Genomic DNA, 19,110 nt, shown 5'->3' on the forward strand with positions numbered 1-19,110 from the left:
TTTTTTTTTTTTTTTTTTTAAGGGTGGGAGGAGATAAAGTAATTAGTCTAATTTTTTTTTTTTTTTAAAGTATGGATAGTATTTATTCTACAAGAGGTTATTAAGGACAGATACATTGATTCATGTAAATCTTTATGGGCTTTTCTTTTTTTTTTTTTTTTTTTTAATAGCCTTTAATTTACAGGATATATACATGGGTAACTTTACAGCATTAACAATTGCCAAACCTCTTGTTCCAATTTTTCACCTCTTACCCCCCTGTAAAAACCTTCTAACAAATCTCTCTATCCACATTCTCTCCTCCATCCATCCTTTATACAATTGTTGACATACTAATCTTTATGTACAGTTATATATATAACATTCATCTATTCAAAACCTTGTAATGCCTAGTTACCTCCTAGGTACATTTAGACATCACTTCCTAGGAACATTTCTAACTTGACAGCCTATAATTTGATGTTTTCCATGGTCTAGTGCCTTTTCAAACTTCCAACATCATTGAACTCCCCAAAATCATTGTACATGACTTGAACTTCTTTGCCTCTATATGAATAGAGCATCTCTGCTGACTGTTTCCTATGCTTGAAGTATGAACCTCTTCACTTCTCTACCTATTCAATTTTCTTCTATCCTATAAATCCCAATCCAAATATCACTTTTCCTGTCAAATGTGTTCTTTATCTTGGACCTCACATGGCATTTTGCTATGATCTTTATTATGCATTTATTTTGTATTATTTGTACTCAATAAAGCAAGTATTTATTAAAAAATGCTATACTAGTCATTGTTCTATAGTGCTGAGGCTGAGGATCCAAGGAAAAAATGACACACTCTTTATCCTTAAGGAGCCCACATTTGATCAGGAAAAACTATATTTATATATGTAAATACATGTGATTTAGGGCCTTTCCCCCTCTATGGCATGCTTGTTAATTTTTAACAATCAACTGGGGGGGAAGTGGGATGTGAGAAGGATATTCTTTAAACTTTTAACTTTAATCTGCATTATTATGTTTTCTCCATGACTTTCTTAAGTCCAGACAATCAATAATATATTTACTGACAATTTAACAATGGGCTTTCTCCAGAAGCCTCCAGTTCTTCCCTTTATAATTCCAAATTATTTTCAGAATAGTTGAACCAATTTCACAGTCCGCCAGCATTTCTGTTTTCTCACAGCCCTTCCAACACTAATTCCCTCTTTTGATGTCTTTGGTCATTTTCTAGGTGTGAAGTGAAATATTAGAGTGGTATTAATTTGCATTTCTCTTATTACTGATGATTTGGACCAATATTTTCTATGATTAACACTTTGAAATTTCTCTTTTGATAATTTCTTATATCCTTTGACTTATTTTTTTACTGAAAAATAACATTTGGATTGTCCTTTATTATTGCAGTGAATATCATAATTCCTTATTATACTTTCCAAAGCATTTAAAAACATTATCTTATTTAGTGCTTATGATAATACTTTGTGGTGGGTAGACAGGTATAGCTCAGTAAAGCAATTTGCGTGGGGTTGAATTGTTATTTTGGAGGATTAGAGTTTTGATCTCCTAATTCTGAATGCATTCCTTAAACGATGCCATCTTCCTTAAATGCAAATGTATGATTTTGAAATAGAAATGAATGTGCTTTTACATCCCATAATTAAAATCATCTAGATAATTTAGGTTTAAAGTGATAATAGTGAAAGTGACTTAGTTTGACCTGTGCTTGGATAGTGCCAATTGATCTTTGTCTTAAAATTTAGAGTTCAGCACCTTCATTTTAAAATGGAAGAAACAAACCAAGAAAAGTGAAGTCACAGAACTGGAAGCTTTGTATTGGGGCTTGGAATGAGGAGACTGTAAGGGGAATTGAGGAAAGCTAATTACTTAAAGGCAAAGCAGGTCTGATTTGAATGAGATTCATTTTTATGGGAAAGGTCCCCTCCCAGTGGCTAATGTGAAGGAATAACTTTGTGTTGCAGGATTATTTTTAACTGAAGAAGAGATGGAAAGAAAAAAAAAAAAAGAGAAAGAGAAGGAGAAAGCGACAGTGGTTTATAATAATAAACTTGATATTCATATAATTCTTCAGTGTTTGCAAATCAAATCACTTCACATGCATTCTCTCATTTGCTCTTCTCAATAATACCATGATGTGCAAATTGAAGGTATATGTCTATTTTATAGATGAAACTGAGATGAAGAGGTCAAATGTTCTTTCCATAGTCACAATAAATGGAAAGAGTGCTAACAGTACAAAAATATTCTTGTTCTTGTTCTTCCTCCTTCTGTTCCTCCTCCATCAAAAGTTGTGAAACAGGAGAGTAGAAGAAGGATAGAAAAATCAAAGGGTCGTAGAATTAGAAGAGACCTTGGACTTCATTTAGTACAATCCCGCTTCCTTACTTCTGTTTCCTGATTTTATAGCTAAAGATACTTAGGCCCAGATAGGTTACATATCTTTTTCCAGGTAATATCAGAACTTAGTGTCAGAGATTAGATTCCAATAAAGGAATGGTGACAAGATCACAGGGTTTCAATGACGAATTGATTGACATTGTGGGAAAAAAGGGCAAGGCTGCATCATCCAATATGTCCTCCAGCTTTTTTATTGCCTCCTTTCCTTTACCTTCATATGTCTATAGGAGTCAGGCAAACAGAAGCTAGAGAAGATAAAATCCAACCACAAGTTTTTGATGCAAGTAGTCAGAGTGATGGGGAAACATCACATAAAACTTTCAGCGTTTTTGAGTGAATAGTTTAAGAAAAGTTTCTCAGAGTATATTTTTCCCCTTTAGGAACTCACAGCAGAAAGAGAACTAGATTTAGCACTAAACATAAGCTCAAATCCTAGTGTTGATACTAATTGATATTATGGCTAGTAAATTAATTTAGGCCTCAGTTTCCTTAATTGTCAAATTATAAATACTACCAGTATTACCAACTTCAGAGAGTAATTGTGCAGATCAAATAAGATAATGCTTGTAAAATTCTTTGCAAATTTTAAATTACTCCATATGACAATTATAGGTAGCAAAATGGATAGAGTTCTGGGTCTGGAATCAGGAAGACTTGAATTCAAATCATGATATAAACACTAACAGTTTAACCCTGGCCAAGACACTTAATTCTTCTCTGCCTCAGTTTCCTTAACTGCAAAACTGGAGTAATAATATAGTACCTATTTCACAATGTTTTTATGAGATATTATTTGTAAAACACTTAATGACTTCTTGCTCACTTCCTCCCCCTATTATTATTATTATTATAATTAATGATTTTCCTAAAGCTTAGGTCTAGCCATGTTACCTTTTATTCAACAAACTTTAGTTGTATCTCCAGAATCATATATAAAATCTTCTGTTTGGCATTCAAAGCCCTTCATAATCTGGCCACCCCTATCTTTCCAATCTTCTTCTATCTTTGCCCTATTTTCCCTCACCTCCAACTTACTTTTCAATTCAATGATCCCGGTCCCTTTTGCTATTTCTCAAACAATAAACTACATTTCCCAACTGGATACATTTTCACTGGTTATTCTCCATGCCTGTAAGACTCTCTCCCTCTTCATCTCTGCCTCTTTGTTTCTCTGGTTTTTCAAATACCAGCTAAAATCTCACCTCTCCTAATTTCTAATTTCTATCCCCCCATAAACATAATTCTTCTGTTAAATATTTCCCTTTATCCTCTATATATGTCTTGTTTGTACATGTTTATTTGCATGTTGTTTCCACCATTAGAGTGTTAGCTCCTTGAGAAAAAGGACTGTCTTTTGCCTTTATACTTCTAGAGTTTAGTATCATGTCTGGCATATTTTTTTTACACTTAATAAAATTTTATTGACTGAATGACTATTATTATATAAATTGAATTATAGCATAGACTTGTCTGTAACCAGATACATGCATTTCTTGAAGCTACTTTTTTTTGGGGGGGATAGGGGATTATTATGAAGAATGCTAATAAATGTGGAAGACAGGATTTGAATATTTTTATTCTTTGACGCTAAATCTAGTACATTTATCACTATACAGGTTAAAAAGAAAAAAAGAGAAGTCCCTTTTCCTATTAGTACATTTATTTAGAAGTGATAAAAAACTCTTTTATTTCTTTATACTTTCCAACTTTTTTTAATTCCAAAAAAGCCAGTGGAATTTAATGACTTTGCATGTTTGTTTGCTTATTGTGATTTAAGAATGGACAGAGCAGTTGTTTCAGTTCTGTTGTCTTCAGCTTCAACTGGTCTTCTCAGTCATCAGAGGCATGCTTTGTTCTTGCCATGTGTGAAAACGTTGATTCACAGCAGGGTTTACACTGCACAAGACCCATCTGAAACAGAGGTGCAGTTTTTCTGAGTTTTGTATAACAGCTGCTTTATAGCCACCATTTTGGTGAGAATGAAAAAAAAATTATATAAAATCCCAGAAAAACTGGAACCATTTACCTGATTAGCACAGTGACAGAATTTAGAAGAAAGTGCTTTGTAAACCTTTAGATAGGATCAAAATGGGAGCTACCATATTGTTATCATTATTTTGTTCAAAATGGAAAACTACTTTTATGCTTGTTTGGATGACTGTGGGGAAAGGCCTAGCAAAGTGTTTCTCATATATGATGTTCTTAATAAATACTTGTTGAATAAGTTGAAAAAAAGGATACAGGCAGGAAGCAGAGCTCCCCTCAATAGTCATCTGGACAAAATTCATAACTTTCTTGGAAATGTAGAGAATCCTTAACACAGAGATTCTTAACCTAGGTCCAGAGACTCTTAAGCAATCAACAGAAACATTTTTAATTGAACCTGGTGCTTTTAATATCTTGATAATTGTATTTCCATTTGTTCCCTTGTGATTCTATATGTATTTTATATGATGCATTTAAAAATATTATCTGGAGAAGTCTAGAGATTTCACCAGGCTGCCAGAGGAATTCATGACACAACAATGATTAAGAACTCCTGCACTAACCATAGTCTGTGTCTTTGCTTTTACCCTAGCTGAACCCAGTATTTGTTAGATGACTATCTTTAAAGACTTCAAGAGTCTTGGAAACTTGTCAGTGCCTTATATAAGCACAAGGTATTTCTCAGAGAAATAGATGAATAAAGAAATATGTTTTTCTCTGTTTGGAACTCTTTGACACCATGCTCTAAAATATCAAATAAAAGCACCTATACCATAGGTTAAATATTAGAACATCATTTTAGCAGGGAAAAGTGCCTGTTCCATGATTGAATTCTTTAACTTGGGGATCAACATGGTATGAAGGACAGAGATTTAGATCTGGATCCAGAAGATCTGGATTTGAATTTCATCACTTCAATTGTCTGGGACTCAGTTTCTTTATTTTTAGAGAGGCAGGATTAAATGACAGCAAAAGTTGCTTAAACTCAGTCCCATGAAACTCGGAACCGGTTAACTCTTGGTGTGTGTGTGTGTGTGTGTGTGTGTGTGTGTGTGTGTGTGTGTGTGTCTTTCCGGCAGCTGTCTTTGCTCAGACCCCCCGGAGCCCCCGCCCCCTTTCCCAGGCTCACTGTGCAGAAGCACCGGGCCTCTAGTTACTAGTGTGCGCCCTCCTACTCTCCCAAGCTTGTGGTCCTCGTCTGTGCAAACCCGCCGAGTCCCGGAGGCAGCTGTCCTGGCAAGCTAGGAGGCGGCCGCGGGTGCCCCCGACTTTAAAACTCTGGCTGAGGCTTCAACTCATACTTGGGGGCGGGGGAGGTGAGGGTGGAGAGGGTGTGTGTTTGTTGGGGGGGGGGTTAGGGAGGGACGGAGAGAGGGGGGGGGGGAGAAAGGGAAGAAAAGGAATATTTGCAGAGCGGCGAAGAAATGAGCAACTTCTTCTGAAGGTTTCATATGACGACTTCAGCGCCCTCCTGGGTTGATTCTGGACTAAGAAAGCCGGCACATATCTGTCTTCTCCGGGTTGGCTCTAATAACATCTGGATCCCAAGGGCATTGGTGCACAGCGGAGCCCCCAGGAGCTCCGCAGCCTACCACCAGGGGCAAATCCCTTTAGATCAGGGCATTTTCCCATCTTCCTCTGACTTTTTGCCTATCGGCTGATTTGGGTTCATGGAGCTCAGGTTGTGGTTCCTCTTCGGACTTACAGTAACCTCCACCGCAGGTAACTGGACTTAAGGCAGTTACTCTCCTTTCTTTCTTACCTCCCTCAGTGCATACACTGGGACAGCACCCCCCAACTCTTCAATCACCTCGGGTAGCCTGGGTTCATTGGTGGGAATGAGACCTAGCTGCGAGGGGCTGGAGAGAGGACCCGGTGTGGAGGTCTCTTGGGTGTCTCGAGCGGGACTGAAAACGATTTTGTTCGGTTTCAGTCTACTAGGCTAATGCAGCCCTCCAGAAACTCCTTGAGGTGGAAGAGGGAGATCGAAAGGGAGAGGGGATAGATAGACAACTGCTTTCCCACCGACTCAGAAGCCGGGAACCAGACAGCTCCCTGAAATCTCCTGGAGAGAACCCCTCCCCCGTGCAACCAAACCTTGGAAACTTTGTCAAAAAATCAGGGTCAGCGGGCAAAGTGGTCAGGTTCTGGGAGCTGTCCCTGCGCTGAGCCGGGGTGCTTGAGGGTTGGGGTGGTTTTGTTTCCTTTCATACAGGTGGGGGCAGAGAACTCCCTGGAGAAGTGGATGGGGTGAGACCCCTAGGAGGGGGCGAGGTTGCTGGGAGAAAGAAGAGGGCATGGGATAGGAACCTTTAGGGGAATAGGGTGAGGGGAGAAAGACAGAAAGGAGTTAGTACAGAATGGGTTTCGGGATGAAGGAAGAAAGAAAAGAGGAGAGACAGAGAGACAGAAATGGAAAGAGAGGGAGAGGAGGAGAAAGAGGAAGAGGGAGAGGGAGAGAGGAGAGAGGGGAGAGAGAGAGAGAGAGAGAGAGAGAGAGAGAGAGAGAGAGAGAGAGAGAGAAGGAAGGAGAGAGTAAGGGAGAAGAAGAGGAAGAGGGAAGGGGAAAGGATCCCGAACGAAGAGACTGAGAAAATGTAGCGCACTGGATCATAGAGTAGAATCCCCAGGCGGGGGACAAAGATGTTTCTGGGAGAGTGGAAGAGAGCAGGTCGTAGAATGGCTTTGCCCTCTGTGATAGTGAAAGCCTCAATCTGAGAGCAGTTCTGCAGCTTTCTTTCTGTCCTGTAGGATTTTTGCCTCCGACAGTTCCTCGACTGGAGCCAGGAGCAGCTGGAGGGGGCGGGGGCCCCAGGGTTCCCGCAGCCCGGGAAAGAAATGGAGAAGAGAACGAAGCAGTGGCAACGGTCAGGGAGCTGAGCCAGACTGGGGCCGGGCAGGGGAAGGCCTCCAGTCAGCCCAGGTATCCCAAGCAGACATCCATGGGAGCAGGAGGGAATCCTGCCCGCAAGAGAGAAAAGCGCTGCACTTGCTACACTTACAAGGACAAAGAGTGTGTGTACTATTGCCACCTGGACATCATCTGGATCAATACGCCAGAGTAAGCCAGTTTTCCCGAGTGGGGCTTAGATCGGGGCTGCGGGTTTGGAGGACAAAGTGGGAACTGTTTGAAGGATTGGGGAGCATAGATTGAGGGCCGAGGCTTCAAGTTCCAATATTTGTGCCCGCTGTGCACGCCTCCCTCCCCCTCATTGTTTGAAACATAGAAACAATTGCTTGCCTCCTTTCCCCTTGTCTAGATCTCACTAGAAACCCTGGACTCTCTTCTATATAGGGTCTCCTTCCAGGCCCTGAATTACCTACCCCTACAATGAATCTGTCTTACCTCAGATCATTAGACTATTGTGCCTTCCCAACAGCCCTTAGCTGTCTGTCAGGAACAAGCTCACAGGGAGCCCAGAAAATACCTCCTCGCTATAGTTGGAAGCTTAGTCTTTTCCCTTATTCATTTGGGAGGCCCCTAGGTAGCAGAGGAGAAATTCAATCTCTAAGTTTCTGGTCCAGTGGAAGGGTGAGACTTGCCTTCAAGTGAAATGCAGCTGAGCAGGAGGGGGTTAGATACCTGATAAGTCCCTCTAAGCCTCTTTTCTGAGAAAGAGGAAGTCCTGAAAGCTATCTCCTGTCCCAAAGGGTAAGTGGTGCCTTCACCACTCTTGACCCTGGGGAAGCTCAAATGGTTTTTGAATTCTTTGAAAGGCAGCCTGCTATCTAGTGCATGTAGCACAATCAGTACTGGTGGCCTGGAAGCCAGGGAATGAATCTGAGTTAGCCAGCCAGCATTCTGGACCTCTAAGTATGTGTTATACAATCCGGATATAGTTCCATTAGAGCATCTGAAATGCCTGATAATCCAGACAAATCATCTTTCTTCAAGAATGCTTTTGCTTATATATAATAAGATCATTGATTTAGAATTTAGAGATCTTAGAAATCATCTATGTCAATTTAATTTAATAGACAAGGAAATTGAGACCTAGAGAGATGAAGTGATCTTTTCCATGTCACAGATTAAGTAAGTAGGAGAGTTTGAATTTAAAATCATGTTTTATGACTTCAAATAATCCTTTCCATTACACACACCGTTCTGTCTTTTGAATTTCAAATAAGGGAGTCACCAACTAGGCAATTCCTATATGGTTCATTCATCCAACAATCACCTATGTGCCAGATACTGCAGATACGAAGATAAAGGTGAAACAATACTTTGTTCTTAAGGAGTTTACACACTATTGGGAGGAAGTACCGAATACTTAGAAAACTAAATGCAAAATAGATAAAATGTAATTTCCACGGGGAGGAAGCTAGTGCCTGGGAGGAGAGCAACATACTATGACTAATATCAGAGAAGTTGGAAACTGTCAATGGTGGAATCTCAATTTGTCTCAGTCTTTCTTATTTTGATATTGTAGTGGAAGAAAACTTTTTAGAATCAGAAGTCTTGGCTTTGAATATCAACTCTGTGTGATTGGTAAATCTTTTGGGGTATAAAATAAGGAGTTTGGAATTGATTAAGTCCAAGATTCAGCCAAGTACTAACATTCTATGATTCTGTTTTTCCTTTCAACACTCATTGTATTTTCCTAGAATTCTAGCTATTGAAGATCTAGCTGAATTGCCTTATATGTATATTTCATGGTTGTGACATGGGGAAACGTGTTTATTGTTCTGCAGTTCTGCAATAAGTTTGTTTATTGTTTATAATATAACTTTACCAGGCCATGAATATTATTGGTAAACTCATATTGTAGCTAAGAAAACTAAGGAATGAAGATTTGTAGGTGACTTTTCTTACCTATTAATTCTCTATTTCTGAGCATAATTATTGTGCTGCACTATCTCTTCTATGTGAAAATAGTTGTTTGTCTTTCCTTCTAGAAAAGGACCATGACATCAGGAGGATGATGTCATAATATGCAATGGAGTTGAATTTAAGTGATAGTGGGCTATGCAAAGTCATGGGATTCATTTTCTCCACCAGAGTCATCTGGGTCCAGTTAGCAAGATAAAGATCAGAATGACTGGAGCTGACTCTGAATGCAGTGGGAGACCTTGGTCTTTTTAAACTAAGGCCTTTAAGGAGTCTCATGTTTATTGAGGCACTGCCCAGTCAGTGATTAAGGTTAGATAAGAAATGAAGCAGAGGAAAAGGGGCACTAGTGGGAACAATGACTTTATCCCACTGGCTCTTCCTTTAATGTGTGTGAGTATGTATTGATGGGAATGGGAGTACTTAGAATTTAGGTCTAGTTTTGCAGTAATATAATGTTCTGTATACATGGTATTTATCTGAATCTTTTTGGCATCTTTATTTCCTCTGTTTAGTTAATTATCTTTGAAATCCCACCTTTTGCAAGAAGTCTTTCCTGTTCCCTCTTAATTCTAGTGCCTTTTCTCTAAGACTATCTCCAATTTATACTATATACATAAATATGTATATGTATATCTAGTTTGTACATAGTAGTTTGTATATAATGTGCAAACAATTATTTTTTGCACAATAGCTCCTCCATTAGATTGTGAACTCCTTAAACGTAAAGCAGAGGTTGTTTTTATGTTTCTTTGTAAGCCAATATATAGCACAGTGTCTGGCATATGATAGGAACTTAATAAATGCTTGTTATTGACTTGATTTATTGATGATATTACTATGACTATGACTACAACAACTACTACTATTACCATTACCACTGCTACTAAGCAGAATATATAGAAGACTGGTCTTTGAATCAAGAAGAGTTGGGGTTCAAAATCTTGCCTATGATAAATGTAAACTGTGTGACCATGGGCAAGTGACTTATGCAATTTTTAAATACTTTGACAGTTAAGTTGCTATTCTCTTATCTACAAGCAGAGATTATTTTTACTTTTTTTTTTTTTTTTTTTTTTTGGCATTCTCAGTGCTTAGAATAGTGGCTGGCATACAAGAGGAACTTAATAAATGCTTATTATTTTATGACTTTAAAAAAAACCACTACTTGTTTTTACTATTACTACTAATAACATGAAGGCAAAATGGCAGAATGACTGGAGTACGAGCTTTGGAGTCAGAAAGATCTGAGTTCAAGTCTTATCTATGAATTGATTATTTGAATTGTGTGACCATGGGCAAGGTATGTGACCAAGTAGCTCATGCACCTAAAGTTGTAGACAAGTTGCTGAACTGTATCAATGGAATTCTATACCTAAAATTCCCTAGATGATGAAACCAGAGCCCTAGAACACTATGTTCACCAAAACTCCTAATAGTCCCATTGTGGCATGAAGGTGATTCTCTTGAGTCTATGTTAGTTGAGTATAAGTTTTACAAGTTCTACCAAGCTGAAGTAAGAGTCTGATAATGGACATTGTATCTTTAATCCAAAAAAGTAACAAGAGGCTCATTATCAGGAGAATGGACATTAGGTGGAATTTTCCTCTTTCAAACTTCCCTATTTTGGTTGAGGGAACCACCTAGTCATCTAGTTTAATAATCCTAGAAACTCGATCTTTCTCAAAACCCATATTCAGTAAGTTGACAAATCTGATCAATTCTTCTTCCATTATATTTCTTGCAAATAGCCCTTTTCCTCCAATCACATAGCTACTACCCTAGCTCAGGCCCTATCACTTTTTGTCTGTATTAGTGCCGCAGTCTTCTAATTGTTTTCCTGATTTCAAGTCTCTCTCTCTCTCTCTCTCTCTCTCTCTCTCTCTCTCTCTCTCTCTCTCTCTCTCTGTCTCTCTGTCTCTCTCTCTCTTCTCTCTCTCTCTGTCTCTCTCTCTGTCTCTCTCTGCTGTCTATGTCTCTCTCTCTCTCTCTCTCTTCTCTCTCTTCCTTCTCTCTCTCTCTCTCTCTCTCTCTCTCTCTCTCTTTCTCTTGGTCTCTTCTTCTTCCTTCTCTCTCTCTGCCTGTCTGTCTCTGTTTCTGTTTCTCTGTCTCTCTGTGTCTGTGTCTTTGTTTTTTATGAGGCAGATCACCTTACTATAACAGAAACTTCAGGGAATTTCTCTGATTGTATGCTCTCCAGACTTCTTCCACTATGCCCTAGAATCTTCTTTATTCTAGAATCTCAGTCAGCACTGGAATTCAGAGGTTGGAAGTACCTTCTGGCTCTATAGCTTCTCTTGCTGATTATCCTATTCCTCCAGAACCCCTATTTAAGGAAGACACCCAGGCTACCCAGAATTTTGTTCCTCTCCAGATAGCCTGAAGATTTCCTTCATTGAAATTTAAGCTCCTTAAGGACAGGGATTGTCTTCCTTTATACTTGTATTTTTATTTCCAGTACAGTGCCTAACACACAGTAAGCACTTCAAATGCTTATTGATTGTCGATCGATCTAAATTCTCATTTTTGTTTAAGGCTCAGCTCAGGTGTTGCCTTCCTTATGAAACTTTTCTTTATACCCCTAAATTATGCATGTTCTTTCCCAGTGACATGGGGGGTAAAGAAGCTGTACATAAAGATCTCTGAGGGCTACTGATTTACTTAGAAAACCATATATTAACATCATCTATGTTTTATTATATTTTTTTGTTAAATATCTTCCAATTACATTTTAATTTAGATCTGACCTCAGAAATTTTGTGTTTGACACCTTTGCTCCTTTACTCCTCAATTTACCTTTATTCTACTTATGTGGGTAAACATTTTATCCTCCCAATAGAATATTAGCTTCTTAAGAATAGTGACTGGTACTCACCCTCAGTGCCTGCCACAATGCCTAAGTGTTTGTTTTATTGAGCTGACTTGAATTTTCCTTTTTGAGATAAGGAAACTGAGTTTCAGAGGTTGAAATTACTTTCCCAGGGTCATACCACTAGTAAAGTGATAGCATTCTGACTTCAAATCCAGTCTTTTGTCCACTATATCACTCTACCTTTCCAGGAACCTCAACCAGGGTCCTCTTACTTAGAATGCCAATTTGAACTTTAGTAATTAAGTATGAAATTGGCCCCAATAGCATGGGAAATAATCTGAAAGGAAGGGGAAAATCTAGTATTTAAATCTAACTTAAAGCCCACTCTCTTATTTCTCTAAGTGAAGGAAGTCTTTTAAATATTACTGCATCCCCAATCCATATACATTATTTTGCTTCATCCGAAAAGCTTCTCTTATGATAACCTAAGCAGAGAATGATCCTTCTCCCCTCCCCCTGCCACTGCCTCCCCTTGTATTCACACCCTCTATTCTATCATGTACTAGTAATGAAAAAGGCATGTGGACAACAGAGCTCTGGGTTCTAGGTCAGGAAAGAGAAACTTACCTATTTGTTTCATGTATTGGGTTATAAAATCATTGGCAGTGATATCCGGTTTGATTATCAGGAAATTATGTATGTCCAGCCCCTCCTATGACTGGGACAGTCTGTTACACCCACTGGGTATGTTTCCATTGTCCTTTAGGTCACCTGAAATCCTGTTTGCTAGGAACTTTGGATGTTCCAGTGGTTTGCAGCACTACAGCTTTACATAATGCAATAAAATATTCCTATTAAAAAGTAGCAAGAAAGGCTAATAATATATTTCAACTCTGACAAGCATTTATTAAGTGCCTATTGTATGCTAGATTCTGGAAGATTGTTGTCTTTCAGTCTTGTCTGATTTTTATAATCCCCTCTAATACCAATACTGTTCATGGTGCTTTTTTGATTTGGTTTGCCATTTCCTTCTTCAGTGGATTAAAGCAAACAGAAATTAAAATGATTTACCCAGAATCACATAGCTAATAAATATTTGAGAATAGATTTGAACTCAGGGTTTCCTGACTCCAGGCTTAATCCCCTATCCAATGGGTCACTTGCTTATGATTCAGGAGGGAAGTTGACATATATGAATAACTACAATACAAAATAACACAAGTTGAGGGGAAAGGTTGTTATGGACTTGGGCAACGGTCAGGGAAGGCTTTCTGAATGAGTTGTGATTTGAACTGGATCTGTAAAATAGATATTCATTTGCATAATATTTGCATCTTCATGAATGCCTAGTATGTCTAGGTTATAATGATTTGGGATGAGTCTTATTATTCACAATTTAGGGATTAAGAAAATCTTCAACCCACTGGGAAGTGGGTGGGAGGAAGAGAAAGAAATCCTGTGGTTTTCTCTTCCTACCTTCTACCCCTTAAAATGACCCAAGGCTGCTATGTTTTACAATTTTTCTTTCAAACTCAGACTAAATCTTCCTCTTGGCTTCTTTTCTTGTTTAGGGTTCCCTTTGATTTTCATTTTAATCTGATTTTACTGACCTTTCAAGGACTGATGATTTCATGTATGTGGGCAGTAGATAGAACATTGTTCTGCAGGAAGACCTGAGTTCAAATTTGACTTTAGGCATTTACTAGCTGTGAGACAATGGGCAAGTCACTCAATCCTGTCTGCCACAGTTTCCTCATCTATAAAATAAGCTGAAGAAGAAAACCACTTCAGTGTCTTTTGCCAAGAAAATTCCAAATAGGGTTATGAAGAGTTGGATGACACTGAAAAGGGACACAGACAATCTAACATTAGTCAAAACTTGTTATTGAGCATTTCTGTATGCAGGCAAAGTTAGGAGATAGATGTTCAGAAGAAGAATCCTAAGGTTAGGAGAAGGGGTAAGAAATTAAAGAAATATAAATTCATCTGAATTCTTTACTGACCTTTATGTTCCCTGGTTTTCTAGGACTCACTTACAGAGGAATCAATCATTTTAATAATGTCAAAGAGAGTAAAGAAATATCCAGGGTGTATTTAAAATTCTCTTTTATCATTTCAGGATATCTTTTTATAGCTGGAAATAAGTTAACTTATTATTCAATGCATTTATTAAGCACCTACTCTGTGCCAGGCACTATGATAGGCACTGGGGAGTTGGTTCATAAAGGAAAACTCAATAGCTTTTTAAAAAAAGTTGATTTGCCTCTGCCCTTCTCTCTCCATCTATTTTAAATATTGGGGAACAGCAACAATAATAGACAACATTTATATAGAGTTTTAAGATTTGCATAGTGCTTCATATATTATCTTATTTGATTTTCACAATATTCCTATGAGGTAGGTATTGCAGATATTATTATCCCCATTTTACAGAGGAGGAGACTGAGACCAAGAAGCTTAGAAATTTGCCTGCTAATAATAGCTAATAAGCATTTGAAGCAGGATTTGAATTGAACTCTCTCTACTATAATCACCAAGAAAATGATCAAAAAGTCACCATTAGCAATTGAGTTTCTTGGGCAATGGAACCATACTAGTTTGAATAAAGTTTTTTTTTTAAATGAGATAAAGCCACTTCCATCAAAAAACCTCCCCAATGTTTAGTTCTCTGTATCATGATTTGTGAAATAGCTAAGGAGGTAATCCTACCCTTAACATTAAATATAAGAGAAATCAGTTCTGTCAAGAAGACTCAGAGATTCATAAAGAGATGGACAGAAAACCTAGAGTGTCATTGAAAAATTGTTGAATTAATTAGGGAGCCTGTGTCTTCCCTTCCCCAACACCCTTCATCAGATATTCCATTTATTCTTAATCATTTGCTTTGGTAATGTGCTAATTTATGGACAGGATATTTACCAATCTATCAGTTGGGGGTGCATTTTTTACACAAAGGTTCTTAACCTCAGATCTATTAACTAAAAATAATATATATATATTTTGATAACTTTCACTTTAACTGGTTTCTTTTTGAAACTTATATAGGGGGTTTAGATACACTGCCCCTGTGATCTGGAAAATCAGTGCAAAATTACCCCTTCCCCGCCTTTGCACCAGAGAAGAAGTCTAAATTTTTTTCTTTTTCTTTTATGAGGTGCTTATAATGCCTTATTGTAAAATTTGATTTAAGAATTTGTTCATAGATTACATGTAGGTCAAGTTAAGTAAAGGTATGATACACACACATTTTATGTGTTTCTGAGTTCCTAAACTTTTTCTGTTTTGTATTTGGACTTTTGTGTGTTATCTGTGACTTTTGAAAAGTTCCCATTTAATTTTTTTTATCCTGAGGCAATTGGGGTTAAATGATTTGCCTAGGGTCAACAGCTAGAAAGTATTAAGTATCTGAGGTTAGATTTGAACTCAGTTCCTCCTAACTTCAAGGCTAGTACTCTATCCACTGTGCCATCTAGCTGCCCCTCCCACTTAATTTTTTATGCTGACTTGTGATATATTGAAACTGTGATAAGGAAAGTCATGATGTAGAAGGAACAACTGTATTTTATTTCATGAATTTATTCTGAGAACAGATTGATAGGCTTTACCAATCATCCGAAGGACTTCAGGATACACACACACACACACACACACACACACACACACACACTATTAAGAACTCTTTTATAAGAGCTTCCTAATTTTTTCCCTTTCTTTTCATTGTCTTCTTTCCATACCATCTTCCTCCCTCTATAAATCCCATATCCACTTCTGCATTTCTGTCCATTTCATTTTCTCTCACTTTGGCACATTTTCTTTTATCAGCTGATTTAGATTGTGGCTCAGACAGTAACTCGCTGCTATGGGATTGGACAAGTCCTTTTCCTCTTCTGGGCCTCCATTTCTAGGATATAAAATTATCTGGTTGGATTAGGTCCCTTCTGAGCCTTTTAGCCAATTCTAGTGAACAAGGAGACAGCAGTTAAGAAAACAAACTACCTAATAAAACATGTTTAGCTTTTATTTTAAAATGTTCTCCCATAAAATTACTTCCTTCTTTACTGTCTTTTCCATGATGTGCTGTTCTACCTTGATCCAATGGAAGCAATGAGTAAGAAAGTAAAAGAATACTTTCTGACAATGTGTTAGATGCTGGGCTAATTTCTAGTTTAAGTAGCAAGGGTGGTAGAGCAAGAGGCAGAGAGAAAGGTCCTTCTCAAACTGTTTTCCTAGTTGATCAGCTTAGGTCTGAAATTTCACCCTTAAATTCATTCCTTTGGGAATAAAAACCAGAATTTTCTGCTATTTAATCACCTAATTAATTACATAAACTCAAGCACAATTGAGATTAGAGCACAGTTGTTGGGGAAGGTAAATCGGACACTACTGACCATTCTCTAGTGGTTACTCTCACCTTGGGGGGATTTCTGTCAGTTTTTCTTGGGGAGTTCTCTTAATTTTCTTTCTCTTTGTTTGATATTTGTTGTACCATCATTCATATTTTGTCTTCTCATTGTGAGTATATGCCAAGTCTTTATCTTGGGTACACTCTATCTTTACACAGTCTTTCTTGGAGACCTTATCAGCTCACATAGATCTAATTATTATCTCTCTTCCAATGGATGCTAGAGTGTATATATCTAATTCTAATCTCTCTCTTAATACAGTTCCATATTGCTAACTGGTTATTGGACATTTCAATCTAGATGTTCCATGTTTGTTCCAAACATATTCAACCACTTACCAAGTCTTTTGGATTGTACCTCCACAGTATTTGTCCTTTCCCACAGTTACAATCTAGGTGCCTTTCACCTCCTGCCTAGTATTAGCCTTCTAATTGGTCTTCCAGCCTATAGTCTCATTTCTCTCAATCCATATCCCACATATCTGCCAAAGCAATTTTAATTTTCTACTCAATATAACGCTTATGACATTCAAAATCACTTTCTAGCCTTATTATACATTATACTCCCCATAAACTCTTTTTGGTCCATCAAACTGGTCTTGCTATTCCTCACATATTTTTATTTTATTATTTATATTATTTTATATTATATTATATATATATTATATTATTATTATTATATTATTTATATTATTATTTATTTCTAGTTTCTGTTCCTTTTCATTGACTGTTCCCTGTGCCTGGAATGTAAACTTTTTTTTCCATCTTCTCCTCTTAAAAGTCCTAATTTCCTTAAAAAATGAGCTCTAGTATTACTTTTTACATGAAGTATAGCTGCTTATGTTTTCCTCATTCTCTCTCTCTATGTCTGTCTCTTTTAATAAATGTGAATAATATAATATACACACATGTATATATTTATATGTATATTTATTATATTTTAGACATACATATATACATGATATTTTTCCTTTATAAGGATTATAAGCTCCTTATGAATAGTAAAACTATTTCATTTTTGATATAAAATTGAAAAATATAGATCTCAAAATAGATCTCAAAAATGACTCCATAGGCTAAAGCAATGAGTTGAATATAATGAAGTTATTTATTTAATTAAAATAATTTTTACCAGTTACATGTAAAACAATTTTTAAAATTTGTTTTTAAAACTTTGAATTCCAGATTCTCTCCCTTCCTCCTCTCCATCTCATTGAGAAGGCACATGTCCATAAAAATCATGTTATAAAAGAAAACATAGGTTCCCCCCCCCAAAAAAAAACCCTCAAGAAAAATAAAGTAAAAAAATGTATTTTTCAATCTGTTTTCAGGCACAACCAGTTCTTTCCTGGGTATGGATAGCATTTTTCATCATAAGTCTTTCAGAGTAGTCTTGGATCGTTGTATTGCTGAGAATAGCAAAGTCATTCATAGCTGATCATTCCAAACATTGCTATTGCTTTGTACACAGTACATTTTGCTTTGCTTGAGCTCATGGAGGACTTTTCAGGTTTTTCTGAGAATACTCTGCTCATCATTTCTATAGAACAATATTAACAAATGGAATTTAATGGGGATAAATGTAAAGTCCTATTTATGATTTCACTTTGAAACAGTTGATATAAAAAAGATCTGGAGGTTTGATGAGCTGTAACTACATGTGAGTCAGCTATATAGTTTGGCATAATACCCCTGCCAAAAAAAGCTAATGAGATCAAAGAATGCAATCAATGGTATCTGCATAGTGTCTAGAAAAAAAAGCAATAGTCCTATTGTACTCTGCCCTGATAAGACTGTATGTGGAATATTATAGTTAGTTCTGGCACTGCTATTGCAGGAAGTACATTAATTAACTAGAATAAGTCTAGAGGAAGGCCATATGACAATAAAGGAACTGGAGTGCATGATATGTGAGCATTAATTGAGAAGCAGTGAATATTTAGTCTGTAAAATAGAAAATTCATAGGAAACAAAGTTGCCTTAAAAGCTAGGATTGTAGTTCTGAACCAGAAGGAATCTCTGAGATTGTCTCATCCAGTTCTATCATTTTATGTATGAGGGAACTGAAGCCTGAAAAATAACTTGCCCAAGGTTCTACAGCAAATAAGTATGAGAGTAGCATTTGACCCCAAATCTTCTGACTTTAGAACCACTACTCTTTCCACTGTATCATGCTATTTAGAGGGCTATCATATGGAAGAGGAATTATAATTGTTAATTGTTCCAGTGGACAGAAACAATTTGCCATCAATAACAGCTGCTCAGAAGAGGAATGGACTGTCTGGTTGGATAGAGCTTTCCCAACTACTAGATGTCTTCAGAAAATAGATGCTGGATGACCCTTTGTCAAGAAAATTATTGAAGAGATTCCTGCTTGGGTATGGGTTGGATCTTATTTTTTCTGGATGTTCCTTCCAGTCCTAAGACACTGGAATTTACTGAAATCTTGGCAGGTACTTGGTAGCTACTTGATATATATATATATATATATATATATATATATATATATATATATACACACATATATATGTTTTTTTGGTATGGGAACAAGAAAGGAATGATCAATTTTGCACTACAATTATGTAAAATTTTGTGTGCCCTTAAAATAGACTAGGAAAAAAAAAACACTACCACAATAGAACCCTAGCCTGGCACCTGCCCACAAAA

The 19,110-nt window shown here is 37.2% G+C and overlaps 1 protein-coding gene across 2 annotated transcripts in view; it reads left to right on the forward strand.

Moving 5' to 3' along the window:
- Positions 1-5,790: 5,790 nt before the first annotated feature.
- The window catches only part of EDN3 (endothelin 3), a 37,787-nt gene continuing 24,467 nt past the window's right edge, over positions 5,791-19,110 (forward strand). For both annotated transcript variants that reach the window (XM_003757650.3, XM_031951698.1), the window contains exons 1-2: positions 5,791-6,123; positions 7,153-7,462. In XM_003757650.3, coding sequence (XP_003757698.2) covers positions 6,072-6,123; positions 7,153-7,462 — 362 coding nt within the window. In that variant the 5' untranslated portion in view covers positions 5,791-6,071. The remainder of the gene's footprint in view (positions 6,124-7,152; positions 7,463-19,110) is intronic.

Source organism: Sarcophilus harrisii, chromosome 2, assembly GCF_902635505.1.
Source record: "Sarcophilus harrisii chromosome 2, mSarHar1.11, whole genome shotgun sequence".
Classification (NCBI taxonomy): Eukaryota; Metazoa; Chordata; class Mammalia; order Dasyuromorphia; family Dasyuridae; genus Sarcophilus; species Sarcophilus harrisii.